The 21357-nt window shown below is 38.7% G+C and overlaps 1 protein-coding gene across 1 annotated transcript; it reads right to left on the bottom strand.

Annotated features, from left to right (window-relative positions):
• Positions 1 to 3725: 3725 nt before the first annotated feature.
• Positions 3726 to 21357, bottom strand: CD164 (CD164 molecule). Its single transcript, XM_053590378.1, has 6 exons — positions 21065 to 21357; positions 18690 to 18773; positions 16914 to 16985; positions 14539 to 14574; positions 8511 to 8564; positions 3726 to 6234 (listed from the first exon to the last, which is right to left on the bottom strand). The coding sequence occupies exons 1-6, from the start codon at positions 21237 to 21239 to the stop codon at positions 6068 to 6070; spliced, it is 588 nt and encodes a 195-aa protein (XP_053446353.1). The 5' UTR covers positions 21240 to 21357; the 3' UTR covers positions 3726 to 6067.

Below are 21357 nucleotides of genomic sequence, written 5' to 3' on the forward strand. Positions count from 1 at the left end.
TCAATGCCATTCCTATCAAAATACCAACATCGTACTTTCAAGATTTGGAGAAAATGATTCTGCGTTTTGTATGGAAGCAGAAAAAAACCCGTATAGCCAAGGCAGTTCTTAGTAATAAAAATAAAGCTGGGGGCATCAGCATACCAGATTTTAGTCTGTACTACAAAGCCATAGTGGTCAAGACAGCATGGTACTGGCACAAAAATAAGAGACATAGGAACTTGGAATCGAATAGAAAACCAAGAAATGAAACTAACCTCTTACAACCTAATCTTCAATAAACCAAACAAGAACATAGCTTGGGGGAAAGACTCCCTATTCAATAAATGGTGTTGGGAAAACTGGATGTCTACATGTAAAAGACTGAAACTGGACCCACACCTTTCCCCACTCACAAAAATTGATTCAAGATGGATAAAGGACTTAAATTTAAGGCATGAAACAATAAAAATCTTCAAAGAAAGCATAGGAAAAACACTGGAAGATATTGGCCTGGGGAAAGACTTCATGAAGAAAACTGCCATGGCAATTGCAACAACAACAAAAATAAACAAATGGGACTTCATTAAACTGAAAAGTTTCTGTACAGCTAAGGAGACAATAACCAAAGCAAAGAGACAACCCACACAATGGGAAAGGATATTTGCATATTTTGAATCAGACAAAAGCTTCATAACTAGATCTATAGAGAACTCAATTTAATCCACACGAAAAAAGCCAACAATCCCATATATCAATGGGCAAGAGACAGGAATAGAACCTTCTCCAAAGAAGACAGACGAATGGCTAACAAATATATGAAAAAATGTTCATCATCCCTATATATTAGAGAAATGTAAATCAAAACCACACTGAGATACCATCTAACCCCAGTGAAAATGGCCCACATCACAAAATCTCAAAACTGCAGATGCTGGCGTGGATGTGGAGAGAAGGGAACACTTTTACACTGCTGGTGGGACTGCAAACTAGTACAACCTTTCTGGAAGGAAGTATGGAGAAACCTCAAAGCACTCAAGCTAGACCTCCCATTTGATCCTGCAATCCCATTACTGGGCATCTACCCAGAAGGAAAAAAATCCTTTTATCATAAGGACACTTGTACTAGACTGTTTATTGCAGTTCAATTTACAATCGCCAAAATGTGGAAACAGCCTAAACGCCACCAACCCAGGAATGGATTAACAAGCTGTGGCATATGTATACCATGGAATACTATTCAGCTATTAAAAAAAAATGGAGACTTTACATCCTTCGTATTAACCTGGATGGAAGTGGAAGACATTATTCTTAGTAAAGCATCACAAGAATGGAGAAGCATGAATCCTATGTACTCAATTTTGATATGAGGATAATTAATGACAATTAAGGGTATGGGGGGGGTAGGAAAAGCAGAGAGAGGGATGGAGGTGGGGGGTGGGTCCTTGGTGTGTGCCACACCTTCTGGGGGCAAGACATGATTGCAAGAGCGACTTTACCTAACAAATGCAATCAGTGTAACCTGGCTTATTGTACCCTCAACGAATCCCCAACAATAAAAAAAAAAAAAAAAAGACTCCAGGCATCTCTGGTTGGTGGGATCTGCCTATCATCATCCCTTTGAGGATACAGGGAGTCAGCAAGGGACTTCTGGATCCCAAGAGGACAAAAACAGTGGAAAACTGGCAAGTGATTGCGTGTGTTCAATCGACCCAATCCCGCTGACAGCCATTAAGTACAAGCAGCAGTGAGACTGCAAACTGGAAAGGCTCAAGAATATTTAAAGAAATACTGAAAACAAAACAAACAAAAACAGCATCCTACAAGATAAAATGTGCTGTTTAGCATCCAATAAAAAATTACCAAGCATGAAAGAAATATGAAAAGATGACATATAGTAAGCAGAAAAAACAATCAATAGAAACTCAGATTGTCACAATTAGCAAGATTGTCACAATTAGAACACACGGGAGGCGGTGAAACTTGTTACTGACATGGTGAAGAACTGAAGAATGATCAGCTGTGTAGAAACGTGAACCACTTTTAAAAAGACCCAAACTGAACTTCTATAAACAAACACTACATCTGAGATGAAAAACACACTGAATGTGACAATAGAATAGACATAGCAGAAAATACTAGTTAACAAATAGTAAGAGAAATGACCTAAAATTAAAAAAAAATTTTAAAGGAAAAAAAAAACAAAGCCCATGTATGCACTGGTGAGCTGTGGGTCAATTTCTAAGCTGCTTCTATAATTGAAATCCCTGACACAGCAAAGGGGAATAGAAAAAAAAAAAATTTTTTTTTTAAAGATAAAATGGCTGGAAAATTTCCCAATTGGTTGAAAACTATGGACCTGAAAGACTTAATAAACCCCAAGAACAAGAAACAAAACTATACCATAGCAAATTATAATCAATTAACTTAAAACCAATGATGAAAAATCTTAGAAGGAACAGGGAAATAAACAAGCACAGAGGAACAATAAAGACACTTGTCAGAGGACACAACGCAAGTGAGCAGACAATGGATCAACAGCTTCACTGGAAGCAGAATGTCAACCTAAAATTCCATACCCAACAAAATTCTTAAAATCAAAGGTGGTTTATATACCAATCAGGTGCAGGCAGGGCCACAGGTTGGTGCATTTCAAACAAAATAGAACATAAATGGAAAGAATTCATCGACAGCTGTACCAACAAGTAATGAACACATTTCTGTAATTAGGAATGTTAAAGGACATCCTTCCACCCTTCAGGCAGAAGGCAAGTTATCAGTAGCCATGTGTTACCATGTAAGTAACAAAGAGCACAGGACATGGTGCCTACATGGGTAAAAATAACAGTACCGCTTAGCTTTAAACACATCTTTAAACCCCATTTAGACCAAAATAATGTCTCTAGCTGTTTTAGGGATTTATTAAGCTTGGCACAGGTAATACTTACCAAACTTGACCATATGTAAGGCTAATATAAAACCAACAGGTTTCTAAGACAGATTTATAAATCTACCTCTATAGGCTTTTTTTGGCCGGGGCCGGGTTTGAACCCGCCACCTCCAGTATATGGGACTGGCTGGCGCCCTACTGCTTGGGCCATAGGCACCACCCCAACATGGATGGATGGAACCAGACTTTGCATGCCAGCATGTGGCTTGTAAATTATCTATACCAAGTACTCTACTAAAGGCATCCAACCTCAGCTCTCAGCTGGTTATGATGCTATCTGTGGTGGCAGATATCACAAGAACTATGCATGAATCTTCTCTTTGCTCACGGAACCTTTCGTTTTATATTCAATGTGCAGCTCAAAACAACTCCTAGCTAAGGATTCATAGCCAGCCACAGGCTGTGGGTTGGACACCCCTGCACCCAATTTTACTTTGGGTGCAATCTGAACAAGACAGAAAGTCACAAACAATTAAGCTTTCAGATATATTAAATAAGATGGTATTCCTTTCAAAATAATTGGTAAGCTCGGGCATGATCTTTATTGATTTATGTAAGACTATCTTGTATGTCACTCCCATAAGCATGCCAAATCCTCCTTCCAACTATCATTTCTAAGGCTTTCTTCTTCACTAATGAATATGCAGTATGTACTTTTGTTATCTGCTGCTCTAGAGGAGCAATGAAAATTGAGTAGAAAATCTACCCTTAAACAAACCAGTAAGGTAAATCCATTTGCACTAATAATGCAACACACACTTCAATAAAAGAGATTAATAGAAGTCAATAAAAGAGATTAATTCAATAACATGTAAATTTATTTTAAATCAGTTTGGTACATGATACAGATTCGTTTTGCAGTTTTTAATGAACTAAAATAGAAATTTCTAAATACAGCAGTGTCTGCCTGTGCAACAAGTATCTGTAAGGTAAAATAAGGTATTTGATAGAAGTACATCTGCATGAACAAATCAGATGAAAAATCTGAAAAGGTTTCTGTATACCTTCTGGATTTAAAAAAAACCCAAAATTATTAATGGCTCAAGACACTACCTGCTAAAGGAAGAGGGAAAAGAGTGAAAAGGCTGTGAGTTGTTTCAAGAGCGTGTCTGCAAACTTGCAAACTCCAATTTTATATTATGCTTTTACTGTTACAGCAGTGCTCAAGATTATAGAAGAAACTTCAAGTTACATTTTCACAAAACTTGCTACATGTGTTGACACTCTGTGTGGTACCCAGGTAAATAACAATTACATCATTGTAGCTAATTTTTGCCACCTTGGGAAGAATGGAAATTTTGTATATGTCAAATGAATTTTATAGTACTCACTAAAAACAGCCATGGCACCATGATAAATTTTGTGAGGTCCCTAGATTGTTACTATGAATGGAAACAAAAACGTGAGGTAAACCAATCTTTCCCCAAAAACCTTTGTAGCCAGAGATTTTTAAACAATTAAGGCACTTGAAAATATTAGGTATATGTACAAGTGTGCAAGTAAAACAAACTAGCTGTACTAGCAAGTAACAAAGCAACAGTAACTGTTCATTTTAAGAACCTTCAATTAAATGCAAAGTATCATTTATGAAATGAACCAAAGACATCTGTCACTTCCTACTATAAAATATTGAAAACCAAGTACTAACCTCAGCTACTACAGGCTAAAGACATTCTAACAAAACCAAAAACAAAACTCAAAGACCTGGAAAAGTAAATCTCATTTCAAACTAATTAAGGCCTCTGAACTAATCCAATGTGTCAAAGGCAAGGGAGAAGCAACCCTCTCAAACTGAGGGAAAAAACAAACAAACAAAAAACTAGTGCTTTACAAAACTATAGAAATGAAAGAATGCATGCCTTATTATACTATGGGACTGAAACCAAGAAAAAACGAAGACAGAAAAAGAGAAAGCACAGTCTATTCATCCAAGGCAATCATCAAAAATTTATAATCTGATCAAAAATTCTTAAGTTTTCTGAAATCACACTGGTCTTATTTGCTGTCTGAAAACTTAAAACGATTGTCTCACTTGAACAGTTTGTAAATTAACCTACAACAACTTATTTCCTTCTTACCTCATGAACGAAGTTATTTTTCAAGATAGCTTGATGAAAATCCTTTCAAGTTACAATATAGTTAATGATACTTTTTTGAAGTACAAAGGAAAATGTAATCAATTTTATCTCTATACTTTCCAACAACCCTAAGAAAAACGTTGGGAGGTTCAATATGAAGTTCTTATTTTGTATCCTTTAGCTTAAGTTTCTCAGCTCTGAAATAAAGTAGATAATCTTCAATTAAATATTAACAGTACGGAATCTCAAAGCAGGTTTACTACTACTTGTTATCGACAGTTACATCTTCAGACCAATCTTTACCTTCCTTAATGTGAAAGAACAAATTATAAACATTAAGCTACGGCATACCTTTTAGTCTCTTTTAAGGCACTGATCTTTATTTTCTTAATGATATAAGGTGCTTTCCAAGTATGAACAGTAACCTGTTACACATTAATGGTTTTGTATCCTTTCCACTCATTTCTTTAAATCTGGAATGTAATTCCCTATGTGACGTTTCTAATGTAGAAAAAATAACTTACCAAACACAAAATTTTAGTCTAAGTATAGTTTAGTACTGCTAAATTTGTAAATTTATTCCAATTTTGAAATAATAGCCAAATCCACCTGATTGATACTCATTTGGCACACTCAATTTTGTTCACTAAATTATATCTTGAGTTAGGATGAAAATAATGCAGCTTTCAGGCTTTAAAATGACTAAATTTAGACTGCCAAGAGTCATGACGCTGTCTGCACAAGACAACATTTTCTATCACTTACAGAATGTTACATTTGGCATGTTAAGAAAAACACGTAATCCCACAGCAGCAGCCATTTAAAATAAAAGAAGACAGCCATGAGGATTCATGCAGAATTTTTAAATATTTCTGTTGAACAAAATGACTTAACTGATTTTTCTTCAGCAACAATGCTCCCAAGTATCTTATAAGCATCCTCTGCAAATTTAAAGATCCTGGAATAGTGTCTTCCATGTGGGATATCTTGAAAGATAGTATTTTGGTTTCATTGAGTTACATGAATGAATCACCAGTCCTTGTTAATTTACAGGGTCTGTTTACAGAGTGTGGTAATTTCGTTCTTTAGATTTGCAGAATTTATACAGAAAGAAAATTACAGCCTGCACACCCAAGACAAGGACAATTCCTCCAATGAAACTGGCTGCATCAAAGGTAGATTTCCGAATAGGTTGTGAGGTTGGAGTCAACGTGGTATTTGTTGGACCTGTTAGATAAGACAAGAAAAAACAATCCTCAGTAAGTCTCATTATCCTCTATTACAATTTTAAGACCCACCTAGACTTCTATTTTGCCATTTGTCAAATTCTATAATTTCTATAAAGAAATTCTTAAAATTTCTTTTAAGTCTTTACAGCTAGAATTTATCTCTAATTAAAGAAGACATTTATCACGTTTTTCATTCCACAGAAGGATATTAAGTGGTCAGCACTGCTATACTACTTCAAGTATGAAAATAAGAGAAACAGATTCTAGTAGTATACAAAATTATGCTGAGAAAGCACTTTATAAATATTAATGTGCTGAAAATTCTTGACTTTTGAAATTAGGTATCATAAAAGGTTAAGGCCATATAAGGTCAAGACCAAGGTGTAGTGTGGCTCATACCTGTAATCCAGCATTTTGGGAGGCCAAGGCAGGCCAACTTCTTAAGCCCAAGAGTTTGAGACCAGCCTGGGCAATATAGTGAGACTCCATCACTAAACAAAGAAAAACTTATCTAGGCACAGTGGCATGCTCCTGTAGTCCCAGCTACTTGGGAGACTGAGGAAGGAGGATCGCTTGAGCCCAGAAGTTGAAGGCTACAGTGAGCGATGACTATACTACTGCACTCCAGCCTGGGCACAGAATGAGACTCCATCTCAAAAAATAAAAAAACTTTAAAAGATCAAAAATTCAGCTGCAATTTTTCAAGTTACAAAAGTAATTCTAAGAATCTGCAATTCAGCCAGGCATGGTGGCTCATGCCTCCCAACACTTTTTGGGGAGGCTGAAGTGGGTCACTTGAGCCCAAGAATTTGAGGTTACAGTAAGCTATCAATGAGCTACCATACTCTAGCCTGGGAAACAGAGTGAGATCCTGTCTCTAAAACAAAATAAAAAGAATCTGGAAGCCAAGCAGTGCCTCATGCCTATAATCCTAGCACTCTAGGAGGCCAAGGCAGGAGGATCCCTTGAGGGGATTTCATCCCTCAGAAATTCGAGACCAGTGTGAGCAAGAGTGAGACCCTGTCTCTGCTAAAAATAGAAAAAAACTAGTTGGGCATTGTGGCAGGCAACTGTAGTCCCAGCTATTCAGGAGGCTCAGGCAGGAAGATTGCCTGAGTTTGAGGTTACTGTGAGCTATGGCACCACAGCACTCTACCCTGTGGTGACTGAGCAAGACTCTGTCTCAACAAAAAAAAGAATCTGCAATTTATGATTTCAACAAGCAAAAAAAATTAACATTAAAAGCATCGTAAATAGTACTTTTGTCTTTTTTTTTGGGTTTAAATAGTACTTTGTCTTTTTTTTTTTTTTTTGGTAGAGACAGAGTCTCACTTACTGCCCTTGGTAGAGTGGTCACACGGCTCACAGCAACCTCCAGCTCTTGGGCTTATGCGATTCTCTTGCCTCAGCCTCCCAAGCAGCTGGGACTACAGGCGCCCGCCACAACGCCCGGCTATTTTTTTGTTGTTGTAGTTTGGCCGGGGCTGGGTTTGAACCCACCACCCTCGGCATATGGGGACGGCACCCTACTCACTGAGCCACAGGCACCACCCAAATAGTACTTTGTCAAAAAAAGAATCTGGAATTTATGATTTCAAGAAACAAAAAAAATTAACATTAAAAGCATCTTAAATAGTACTCTGTCAGCAAATTTTACCAAAGTATTTACCAAGTCATAAATGCCACAGAGTAAAAAAAAGAGAGAATAGTAGCAAACGCATGAAGTCAAAAAAAAAAAAAAACCACAAAAGGCAAGTAAAAGATTCATCAGTATCAAGACAACAGTTTATTTTAAATATGAACAGAGAAAAAGAGTTCCTAACTGTGTCCTATGGCAGTCTAATTAATTATAAATCATGAGGTAGTAACAAGTTAATTTTCACATACAACTTAAACAGTTTCTGAAGAATGTTAAGAAATGGTGCGGCGCATACCTGATAGTGATCTTGGCTTTTCTCAGTAAAAAGGATGGATATCAGTAGTTACATATTAAATTTCACGTATTTAAGTTGTTTTGAAAAAGTTTTAGAAAAACATTATTACTTAACTCTAAAGTGCCATGCCAAATGTAATTATACGGTTAAAAACTAGAAGAGGATTCTCAGCAAAATTATCATTATCTTTTAATAGCTTCTAATCTGGTCCCCCTAAATGTAAGAGAATTTCAGATCCATAACCATTCATTAGCAAAACTGGAAAAAGATGGTGGAAAAAGTCAAAGGCAACATTGTACACACATCCTACATCAATGGTAGTTTTAAAAACCTCAATTACCTGATGTAGGAACTGTGGAAGTTGTAGAGGAAGAAGGCAGAGTTGTGTTTTCAGCTAAAAAGAAAACAGAATGGATTAAAAAAGTTTAAATTTCTAACTTCCAGTTCCGTAACATCTTTTTTAAATAATGCTTCCAACTTCAACATGCTGTAAGGTTTTTAGAGATGAAAGAGAAATTTCAGTTAAGTTCCCTAACATATCTACACATCTAAGACTGGCACTTAAATGTACTTAAAAACATTAAGCAATCATAAAATTCTCAGCTTTGTTAATATCTATGTATATACTAAGTATAAAATCTACACATGCGGGCGGTGCCTGTGGCTCAGTCGGTAAGGCGCCCGCCCCATATACCGAGGGTGGTGGGTTCAAACCCAGCCCCGGATGAACTGCAACCAAAAAATAGCTGGGCGTTGTGGTGGGCGCCTGTAGTCCCAGCTACTCGGGAGGCTGAGGCAAGAGAATCGCTTCAGCCCAGGAGTTGGAGGTTGCTGTGAGCTGTGTGAGGCCACGGCACTCTACCGAGGGCAATAAAGTGAGACTCTGTCTCTACCAAAAAAAAAAAAAAATCTACACATGCATCTGGATAGTCTGCAAAAAGGGCACACGAGGGCAAGAATACGCAGATGAGGGAAACTATAGTCTCCCTACAGTTCTCTTCCAGCACATAACCTTGCTTTAAGACAAAAACTATTGAAGTCATGGAAAGAAACAAGTGCTAAAAAGTACTTACGTGGGTGTCAAAATTTGCCTATCTTTACCTTCTTCACTTCAGGAATTGGCAAACTTTCCATAAAGGAGGAGACAGTGAATATTTCAGTCTTTGTGCACTGTGTAACGCAGAAGCAACCAAAGACAACATGCAAATGAACAAGCATGGTATATTCTGATAAAACCACATTGCATGAGGCCATAAAAACGATCTGATGATGCCTCTAAAGAATGCACACTCTTAAGAAGAACTAGTTGAGTATCAAAATATTTTAAGAACTGAAGCTCTCTTTTAATGTATATTGCTAGGAGTCATCTACAATGGTTCTCAGACCAGTATTAAAAAGGAAGATCCTGGGCGGCGCCTGTGGCTCAGTGAGTAGGGCGCCGGCCCCATATGCCGAGGGTGGCGGGTTCAAACCCAGCCCCGGCCAAACTGCAACAAAAAAAAAATAGCCGGGCGTTGTGGCGGGCGCCTGTAGTCCCAGCTGCTCGGGAGGCTGAGGCAAGAGAATCGCATAAGCCCAAGAGTTAGAGGTTGCTGTGAGCCGTGTGACGCCACGGCACTCTACCGAGGGCGGAACAGTGAGACTCTGTCTCTACAAAAAAAAAAAAAAAAAAAAAAAAAAAAAAAAAAAGGAAGATCCTGGGCGGCGCCTGTGGCTCAAGGAGTAGGGTGCCAGTCCCATATGCCGGAGGTGGCGGGTTCAAACCTAGCCCCGGCCAAAAACCACAAAAAAAAAAAAAAAAAAAAAAGGAAGATCCTGGATATAACTTATACAAAGTAACATTTTTCCTATTCCAAGACCTAGCTACTGATGGATTCAAAGTTTGCTAGAGCATTTGAGAAAGGTTTCACTAAGAGTTTGTCCTTAGTTAGGGTTCACATTTTTGGAAAGCAAAAGGACATGCTCTAGGCAAGGAGTCACTGGCTCAAGAGTTCCTCATCCCGTCTCAGTTACTAATTAGGTCAGTCAGGCTTTACAGCACAGGGACTTCAATGTGAGAATTTGCTTACGTGGGTGGACAACTAGGGATGATTTTGGAGGAAGATAAATCACATGAGGTTTATGTATATATATTTTCTTTTTAATATGAGCTCAGTGTGAAAAGAGGTTTATCTCCTTTATGAAAAATATCAGGTACTATATACACAAATATTAATTTCTGCACTGTTTCATTAAAATGAATTTGAGGGTTAAAGATAATTTAAAAACAAATGTTACTTCTGTTTAACATATGTTAAGTGAGATTTCAAAGTGATATGCTTAACTCACAAAGACAGGGAAAGGGTGCCAAATAGTTGTTGATGAAGCATAGATACAAGGTAATCTTTCATTGTATTAGATTATCTTTAAACCAATCAAAATAAAAGAAAAACGGGAATAAGCATCCTCCCAAATTCTACTACTACAAGTAAAAAAAGAGGAAGTTCTGTTTTTAACAGTAATTATCCACCAAAAGAGTACGGTTTGGCAATTTAAGAGTATCACTAAAAAGTAGATTTGCAAAGACCAGGATTCTCATACAGGTAAACTGACCATATAATCAAGGTTGATAGGATTCTATGAAGCTAAGGTTTATTAATAAGAAAAGGGAGTCTTTCCTATATTTCTGAAAGCTCTCATCAGACTTCTATTTGTATCAAAACTAAGAGAAGCTAATATAGATGACATGCTAATAATACTGATGGGTAGGTTCACACACATTGGTTTCCTTTTCCCTCTTGCTTCCAACATTGTTTTACATCTTTGTAAAACAAAGATGTTTAGTCAAGGACTAAACAGTTCTCTTGTCCCTCATTTCTCCACGCCTTGAGTATTTCACAGGGAAATATCTGACCTCATCTTTCCCAGGCCTGATTCTTACATACAATTCCTAGATTAGAGGATATGATTTTAAGACTCATTATTCCCGGGGGCCGCTCCTGTGGCTCGGTGAGTAGGGCACCAGCCCCATACACCAAGAGTGGCAGGTTCAAACCTGGCCCAGCCAAACTGCAACAATAACAAAAAAAAATAGCCAGTTGTTGTGGCGGCCACCTGTAATCCCAGTTACTCAGGAGGCTGAGGCAAGAGAATCGCCTAAGCCCAAGAGCTGGAGGTTGCTGTGAGCTATGATGCCACAGCACTCTACCAAGGGTGACAAAGTGAGACTCTGTCTAAAAAAAAAAAACAAAAACAACTCATTATTCCCTTTTCCAGGTTTTTATTGCTTATGTATATTATGCATTAACTGTAAAAAATACACTGCTACAAATTAAATAATTAACGTTATTTTCAATCTTAACACATCATTATTTTGCTTCATGGGGAAAAAAATTCTGCTTATTTGCTGTTGGGTTCTTACTAACCACTCTCAGAACACGATAAAAACGAATTCTTTTTGTAAATATGCAAAACCTTAACATTTTTAATTTTCAAAATAAAGCCCTTACTTAAGGAATATACACCTCTGTTAAGCCATAATATGTTCTTTTCATTAAAAAAAAATAGTTCATGGGCTGTTAAAGCTGCTACTGGTAATAAGAAAATTCAAAAAGTAAAGTTATTTAAGTAATCCTACCATCCAGAGTAATAAGTTACTTCCTACCAGGTATTTTTCTAGGTGTACATGGAACGAAAGCTAAAATTGTAACAGAACTGCTTAATAGTTTTGTCTTCCACTCAGAATATTATGGACACTTTCCTCTGTGTCACTGACAAACTGTGGTCCTTCTGTTAGCAATCTGTAGTACACGTACTAGGGGACGGCCATTATAATTAACTTCAGTGCACATCTTTCTATATAATTCAGATTCTCTTTAAATTGTTTCCTTAACTGTCCCTTAATTCTCACTGTGCCCTCTTCATGAGAGAATGTACACAATGTACACAGCCAGGGAAAAGACCACCTAAATGTTTTTCAACTATTAAGTGATAGTCAATTGATGCATTTTCTGCAGCCACGCTCTAGCCTGCTTTACAGAACTAAAAACAGAAAAAAGATTTATCATTTTATAGTTCCCAGGAGGACACAGGGTGAAGCAAGCAATAGTACACTATACCAAGAGTGGACTCATAGGGGAAGAAATTATAAGTGAACCTACAATGGTTTAGAGGAAATTGTCTTCCCCTCACTCCCTTTCCATTCACATCTTACCTTCTGGAAATGCATTTTCTCCTCAAACTTCTGCTTTCATCAACCTTTAATATCTTCCTTAGTCAATGGCTTGTAATAGGTCCTAAACATTTATGAGCATAACACTGTATAATAATCAGCTCAAAATAAAGTTCTGCAGCATTTGCAGATTTCCATGCCGTCATTATTTCTACCTTGGCCAATTTCAAATTACAAACTCAGTATCACTGAGTATGGGGTTGGCAAGAGCTGCACATAGCTGGCTAGCAAAAGCTTGTCCAAACTAACTCCAACACCCTGTCCAAGTCTTATCAAATTGAGTTCTTGCACTTATTAGAGCACTGGACTACTTTTTCCTTTGATAAACTACACCTACAACCACATGATGTTAATTTCTTGGACACACTTTTCTAGGGTTTTCTTATTTCCATACCCATTCTTATTTGGTTTCCACCCAGGTCTTCTTCCCAACTGGGGAAGATACTGTTGCCTAGAGTTTGGCCCTTAAGGCCTATCCATCCTCTCTATATGGGACTCGAGTGGCCTCTACAACTGCCTATGCTGATCTGTATTTTCCAAGATGTTTCCTATCTGCATATACCTGCAGCCCTCCTTACGTGTTCGCCAGAATTACTCTTAACAGGTTATCTAATCTCCTGAGTTCGCTCTGGTCTCCTTCCAATCTACTTTCCACAATGACAGAATAAGTCGTTTTACTAAAATGCAAGCATGATCATATGGCCTACATGCTTAAAATCTTTAAAGATTACAAATAAGGCACACAAAGGCACTTTCCAATGCTGCTCTTGGTGACTATTCAGCTCAACATCCTCACCTTCTACAGAACACTCCATCAACCTCATTGTACTCTTTCACATCCACATGTGCTGACAACCCTGCTCCACCTGGGAAGCTCTCTATTTCACCTGTGTACTTTTAAGTCAGCCTCTTCACCAAGCTGTTACCACATCTTACTTACCATGCTACTCAGTGTAACTTCCTACAAACTGCCCAACACATGTACTCACTGAAATCTGTTTCTATACGAGACAAAGCATTGGCTACGTCTGCCTCTATTTCCCTACCACCTATCTAGCTCAGTTCTTGTCCTAGAATAGATGCATTTAATATTAATAAAATGTTAAGCATTTACTCTTCCTGTCAAATTAGTAAGATTTTAAAAGGAAATATTATCTAGTGCTGTTAAGGATTTGATAAAAACTATGTCCAGCTATTGATAAAAAGGAATTAAATCTTGCTGGAAAGTAATCAGTATCAAAAAACCTCAAAATAATCATGCTGTCTGACCCAGGAATTCTGCTTGAATCAATCCTACCACAGATACATGCAAGTATAATTTTACATAAGATGTTCACTGCATGGTGAATGAGAGATGACCCAACTTTCCAATCAAGAGCAGGATGAAGTGTTACGACACTGCTTATCAAACTGCATAAGCATATCATCCCATTTCATAAGAAGTATGTATGTGGTCCTTAATTTAGATATACATCGAAAAGACCAGAAGAAACTAACCACTTACAACATTTTGGTGTATCTCTACATAATGAAAGTTATAGTTTAAGTTTTTGTATTGTATTTCCCAAGATTTCCACAAAATTCATAAAAAGCAGTTTGTGATCTAATGTACAAAACCATAGCAGATTTGCTCAGATTCCTAAAATGTGAAACACTGGAGCTGTGGCAGTACCCGTAGCTCAGTTGGTAGGGCACCGGCCACATGCACCAGGGGTGGTGGGTTCGAACGCAGCACCGGCCTGCTGAAAACAAAATAATAGCCGGGCATTGTGGTGGGTGCCTGAAGTCCCAGCTACTTGGGAGGCTGAGGCAAGAGAATTGCTTAAACCCAAGAGTTTGAGGTTGCTGTGAGCTGTGACGCCAAAGCACTCTACTAAAGGTGACAAAGTAAGACTCTGTCTCAAAAAAAAAACCCACAGGAGCTACATATCACTGTCATAAACAGTACACATTAATATAATAATTGTGGTCCAAGACTACTTAAGTCTCTACTGATCTTTAAAATCACACTGATAGAAGGAAACCTTCTGTAACCGAAAAAAAAATAAAATAAAATAAAATCACACTGATAACTTTTGTACGTTTAATTATTAAAAATTTATCCATCAAAAAGTTTAAAAATACTGAAAGGAGGAAAGAGTTAATCATCTTAAATTACCTGTAGAATTAGTTGGTGCTGGAATGACAGTAGGAGCTATTAAAACAAAAAAAGAAAAAAATCATATGCATCAAAACTATCAAAATTTCACAGTCAATAATGCTATTTCCTGACTTGCAATCATTTGAGTACCACTTCCACAATTTTTACAACACTTAAAACTTCCTGTGGAAGAGGCTGACAATTGCCCCACCCAATACCAGTCAGTCTCTTCTTCTTAGAAATAAAGCCAATTTTTAGCAACACCTCCCCTCATCTTGGAAAGACACTTCTTTGCCTCCTACATGTCTGGGTAGCATGAGTAACTTCCAGGAAGTATCCTTAAGGTAGACATGGGCCTCTCTCATTCCCTTCCTCTTCTTGCTGGCTGGAAAATCACCTTGATGGCTGTAACATGAGCACTTGCCCTACACGGCAAGGTCAAAGTCACTCTGAGAAGTAAAGAGTGAAAACCTAAAGAAGCCTGAGTCCCCAGTGGTGGCAGAGCTACACTCTAGCCCTCTAGACTCCCTATACATAGAGAGACAAAAGTAAATTCATTCCCCATTTATCAAACCTTTGTCATCTCGGAGTTCAATGCCCTTCACAGCTTAAACTGTTTGTAACTGGTATATTATCAAATAAACAGCATTACTTATTCAATCTTTCTTTAAATATGTCTTAAAAAAAAAAACTTACATAATCTTATCTCTAAGCAGTATAATCATGAAATCACAAGTCTGAGAGTTATTAGTTTATTCTGACACATTAAAACAAATCTTAAAAATGTTCTTGAACCACCTAAACAAGTTACACACCCTGCACAGGGTAAACTGATCCATGCTAATTAAATCCTCAGTTACAAAGCTTACACTGGGATGACAGGAGGAACAGCACCCACCAAAAGTCAAGAGCCTACCTAAGGTAGTCTTTCAAGCTTACTGCAACACTCCACAAAAATCTTCTGTTCTCTTCAATTATTATTTATGTACCAAATTAGGGGTACGACTTTCCCATTAATTTATACTCTCATTAGAAAAAAATCAGCTTTGGCTCAGTGCCCATAGCACAGTGGTTACAGCATCTGCCACATGCACCAAGGATGGCAGATTCGAAGCCTGGGCCAGCAAAACAATGACAACTGCAACAAAGAATAGCCAGGCCCTGTGGCAGGCACCTGTAGTCCAAACTACTTGGGAGGCTGAGGCAAGACAATCACTTGAGCCCAACAGTTTGAGGTTGCTGTGAGCTGTGACGCCACAGCACTGTATCAATCGAGATCAACATAATGAGACTCTGACTCGAAAAAAAAAAAAAATCAGCTGTTTAGGCCAGGCACAGTGGCTCACGCCTATAATCCCAGCACTCTGGGAGGCCAAGGCAGGTGGACTGCTTGAGGTCAGGAGTTCAAGACCAGCCTGAGTAAGAGTGAGACCCCATTTCTAAAAATAGCTAGGCATTGTGGTGCGTACCTAAAGTCCCAGCTACTTGGGAGGCTGAGGCAAGAAAATCACTTGAGCTAGGAGTTTGAGGTTGCTGTGAGCTATGATGCCCCCACAACACTCTACCGAGAGTGACAAAGTAAGACTCTGTCTGAAATAAATAAATAAACAAAATAAAATACAGAAAGTGAATGGATATAGCATTTATCCACATTGTGCTGATGACAAAATATAAAAATCACCAGTACCATAACCCCAAACATGCCAAAACAAGGTTGTCCAAGCCTGTAAGATGGAAATAAAGATAGGGTCTAAACTGCAGTGAATTCCTGGAAAAAGAAGGGAAAAAAAAGTAGGCAATGAAACATCTACACTTATAAAATTCCAGAGCATAGCTAAATCTCGAAACCAAGCTTCAAAATACTGTAACAGAGGAGAAAATGTGAAAGTTTTACAGACCAAGTTATCTCTAAACTTCTCCCACTCTTTTTGGGAAGTAAAATCTGTATCCCTGCCTCAGGCCAGTGGTTGGGAGGGGCAAAAGTGTCCTTTGTACCACAGGAGATGGCTCAATGGAATCATCAAGGACAGCCACACAGTAATACCCTGAAGCTCAAAAGCTCTTTATTTCTGCTTATAGTGAGGAAAACTGATACCATAAGATGGGAGGCTCCAATTTCCTCATTTGCCAGCAACTTAATAAACCTCCCTTTCCTTCTCCTCAAGACACTTGTGGCTCATTCTTCTAATGTAGCCTAAGGGACAAATACCAAACTTTTGGTAACAATATCATACTTTTACCAATATAAATATAATATTTACATCCAAAATTCTAACAAGATGAGAATCATTGCAATGCTTCAAACAAACCTGAAACAAAGCTTTGGGAGGCACTGATCTGATCTTCCTTACCTCTCTGTGGTCACCTTCCCAGCAACCAGTATGAATACTTACCAGAACAAAAGTCTGTTGCATTCACCACTTGACAATCACTAACTGTTGAATTATGTGAACAATAGCTCTTCTCTATTATGGGAAAAAAGAAAGAAAGACAACAAGTACCAAGCACTCATTTATAATGTCTTTGATTTTGCTACTAAGCTCTAAAAAAATCAAACCCCGAAATTTCAGAAGCCCACAGACCAACAACTACTAATCTCCTTTTCCCACTGTCTTAAAGGTATTACAAGGATCTAAAACTTAACTCTTAAAAATCCAAATGAGGCTGGGTGCAATGACTCATGCCTATAATCCTAGCACTCTGGGATGAGGCCAAGGGGGAAGATCACTTGAGCTTAGGAGACCAGCCTGAGCAAGAGTGAGACCCTGTCTTTACTAAAAAGAGGGAAAAAATTAGCCAACCGTGGTGGCAAGTGCCTGTAGTCCCAGTTACTACTGCTTGAGAGCTCAGGAGTTTGAGATTGCACTGATCTATCCTGATGCCACTGCGATATAGCAGGAGCAATAGAACAAAACCATTTCCCCCCACCCCACCCCCCAAAAAATCCAAATGGATAAAACTGGAACACTTAGATCTCAGAATTGTGGCACATCTACTCTACAATCAAGGCAGGCTGCCAGAATATACAAAAGAAGGCAGAATCATTAGGGAAAAGTGGTCAGATCTGAGGAGGTGCTCCAAAGTAGCAGTAGGACCTCTGTTCCAGATCTCACCACTCTGGTCTTCCATACTCTCTAATCTAGCTTTTCTGTATATGTAGACTCAGAGCAAACTAAGGGGAGAGCCTTCACCAACATATCTTAAAGTAGAGCATTCAATCTCCAAAATTTCACCAACTCCTATACACATACATATATAGCAGGCTGGGGTGCAACCTAAAATTCTATTTTATGACCTAAAAGAAATACTAGTACAACCAAAAAGTCAATTTAATCCCAAATTTAGTTAATACCCTCATTTTAAAGAGTTTTTGGAACTTTGTGTAGTGATACAATTTCTAGAACTATACACTTTTCATCAAAGAATAAAAAAACTTAACATGTAGCTTTGGCTTTTTGTTTAAAACAAACCAACCTCCAAAACTGTTTTCCTGATAAGAAAAAAAGCAACCACTCTAAACAGATTAGAATATATGGCTAATATAGCCTTGGCTCAAACAAAAACAGTTGCATTTCAACCTGTTCCCCATCAATCAAATACATGCTGTAAAACTTAACAAATTTAACAAAAGCACAGGAAAGTCACCTCTCCTCTTACCTCATTCCTCCCCTGCATTTAAGGATAGACCAAAGTTTCATAGGTCCTTTTATAGTTCCTCTTGCAGATAAATGTCTCTTAACAGTTTTTAGGAGAAAACTTTCTTTCACAGCTAATTCCAGTGTATTACTGTACTCTTAGTCCTTGTAATAGTCTAAAATCTTTTTTCCTTTAAAAACTACTGGGGAACAAAATAAAAAGCAGGGCATGGTGGCACACACCTTAAGTCCTAGCTAATGAGAAATCTGAGGCAAGAGGTTCAAGTTTAAAATTCTCTGTGAAGAGAGAGGTTGAGAGACACGAAGAGATTTTCAGGGAGAGTGTTAAGAAACTAACATTTTAAAAAACAGATTTGCACATGCTATCCTAAATATTAATAGCACATTAATAAAATAAAAATAAATAGCACATGCTATCCTAAATATTCTACATAATTTTCAAAAGGTCAAAGTATTAGTGTTTCTAAAAGTGTTATAAAACAGTTCTGCATTCTCAAAATTCCTGCATCTTACCTTTACATTCCATCCAAAAGCAGGTAGTATTAACAGTGCTAATATTAGTACAGGAAACACAGCTGTTTTGGCCTTCACAGATTTCTGAGGGGAAAGAACGTATGAAATCAAAGAATTAGCTGACACCTCAATGGGGTATATACTACTTACCTTTTTTGAACAATAAGCATTATACACACCACCACAATTACTAATTCAGATAAACGATACAACTTGATAGACTGGTTTACTAAGAAATTTCGATCATTACGGAGCCGTAAGTAAACTCATTTAAAAAGCAAGATAGTGGACACACTTAGTACCTCGAAGCACTATTGCCCAACAATCCTTTTTCACAGCGCAAACCATCTGAAAGCTACTTAGGGTTTCATGAAGCATTTCAAAGCATCTTTCACGGATAAAAATATCAGAAAAAAGACCAACAGTACCCATAGGGAAATATCAGATGAAACTCTAGGACTGTTAATAGTTACAGATTCATTACAGGCTGAATCCAAGCTCTGAGGGTGCTCCTTCTGTAAAGGAGTTAATTTCCCAGGAATTCTCAACTCACAAACCTTCCTCTCCCCACAGGATCCTCCACAACTGGAGATAACATCTAAAAGGGTTAGATGTTAACCCCATCTATACATTCAAGTGTGTATAATTCAACAAGTTAACAAAGTATTTGTCAATAGTTTATGCAGAATGGTCTGGAAACAAGTACTCAAAGAAGGCTAATTACAATTCAATGTCTGGACAAAGGGACTATAGGAGGTTTTAAGTCATTTTCCAGTAAACTAGATGCCTGCAACAAACACTCTCATTTACACCTAAAAAAAAAAAAAAAAAAAATCACTCTGCAAAGGCACTGCATTTCAATACTTTACCGTAAGTATTTACTAAAGACTGGGACATGCATGGTGGGAAGGGGTTACAAAATGGGAGAGAAATTCTTCAGAAATATGTATAGACAATAAATGCTACATATTTAAAATCTTTTGTGCTTGATGAAGGGTGTAGCTGAGTATTATTCACAATGAACAAAACTTGCTACCTTTCAGACTGCACCTTATCCAACTAAAATGTCCAAAAACTACAAATTACCTCCTTTGCATGCATTTCAAATACACAAAGACAATTAACTTGTTATTTCCAACTTCTGCACACACCACAATTGAGAAGAAAACTGATTTAAGCAGAAGACAAAAAACATTCTGCTTTAACATCTTAAATATAGAGTGGTCAGAAATTCCAGTATTGTACTGCAATTTACTTTTTTCATCTAAAAATTTTCTAATCATCTAAACATCTTTCTGAGGCTAATAAAAATGAAATGTTAAATTTACTGCACTGTGTTTAAGTACTTTAAAATACTTAAAGACGTTGTAGAACAACATGAATGACACGGTATAATCATTACATCTCAGCAATACCACAGTCAAGAAGCCAAGATACTCTTTACCCCCTGTAAACTTGAATAACCAATCATACAGGACCGCATGTTTAAACATCTAGAATTTCTTCACCTTAATACCTCAAATTCACTTTCCTTCCCTCTTTTGTGCCGTCACAGCATATGCCACTTTCTCCTTTAACGTGTGTGTGCTTTAACCAACTTCATTCGACCGCAGAGCTTTTAACAAAAGTTATGATCCCTATAGGGTTTTAGAAAATTGAAAAACTTGAGTTCCAATACCGATTACACAACCTACTGAACAGACAGCACTTTATATCCCCGTCTCTCAACCGCCTAGATTTCGCCCCCTATCTTCCAGTTTCGCCTTAAGTACTAAAAGATACAGACCCTTTGGACACAGCATGGAGCGTAAAGTTTTCACTACTTACTTGCTCAAATCTGCTATCTCCCATACCTATCTACAGAATGAACGCAATTAAATCCCAAGTAACCTAGTCTGAGACACGGACAGCATTAATGTCTTTTTCTTTTCCTCTTTCACCAACTTCCGGAGAAGGGTTCCTTGGGAGCGAAACCCTGGGTAAACGACTGGCCCATGGGGAGGGCGTTCGGCCTCACCAACAACTTCGGAGGAGCGTCACCTCGCCCCCCCATCAACCCCACAGCTGCCACCGCGGAAGGAAGCCACGTCCCCACTTCCGAGCCCAAGGTGAGGCTAGGAATTACGATGCACTTTTAAGAAGCTCCGCGACGTGCAACACTTTGGGGTTGGAAACAGCCCAACAGCCACGGCCCCTTCCCACCCGGGCGCTCCCCACCCGCGCTGGCCGCGACTGGACCGTGGCAGGCCGCCATGTTGCCCTGGCAGCCGCCGCACCGGAACGCGGTCCGCCCGGCCCGATCCTCGGCGCACCCGAGGGAGAAAGTACGGCTTGACCGGGCGGGCGAGGGCAGAAAGCCCGCTGGTGGCGCCCACCTGGTACTGGAGTGGTGACCGGTGCGGGGGTTGTCACCAGGGTGGTGTTTATCTTGGTGGTGGTCTCCACAGTCGTCCCAACCGAGACCAGGGTCGTGTTCGTATCCACAGATAGCACGCAGAGCGCGGCCAGGCAGGTGGTGGCCCACAGCAGCCGGCAGGAGAGCGCCGACATCGTGTCCCCAGCCTTGTTGTCCGGCCGAAAGCTGCGGCGCACAACGATCAGTCAATCCCTCCGTCCCCTACGGCGCGGCTTCCGAGACTTCGCTCCCCGCGGGAGCGCGCGGGGGTCA

The sequence above is a fragment of the Nycticebus coucang genome, chromosome 5 (assembly GCF_027406575.1).
Source record: "Nycticebus coucang isolate mNycCou1 chromosome 5, mNycCou1.pri, whole genome shotgun sequence".
Lineage (NCBI taxonomy): Eukaryota > Metazoa > Chordata > Mammalia > Primates > Lorisidae > Nycticebus > Nycticebus coucang.

What these genes read in the sequence shown, in the direction of transcription:
- CD164 (XM_053590378.1), bottom strand. Translation starts at nt 21,239, where the DNA reads ATGTCGGCGCTCTCCTGCCGGCTGCTGTGGGCCACCACCTGCCTGGCC. An exon ending in GGTCACCACTCCAGTACCAG is followed by an intron (nt 18,774 to 21,064) that starts GTGGGCGCCACC and finishes CTTTCCCCTCAG; the next exon opens with AAATCTGTGAAGGCCAAAAC. An exon ending in TTCCACAGTTCCTACATCAG is followed by an intron (nt 6,235 to 8,510) that starts GTAATTGAGGTT and finishes CTTATCTAACAG; the next exon opens with GTCCAACAAATACCACGTTG.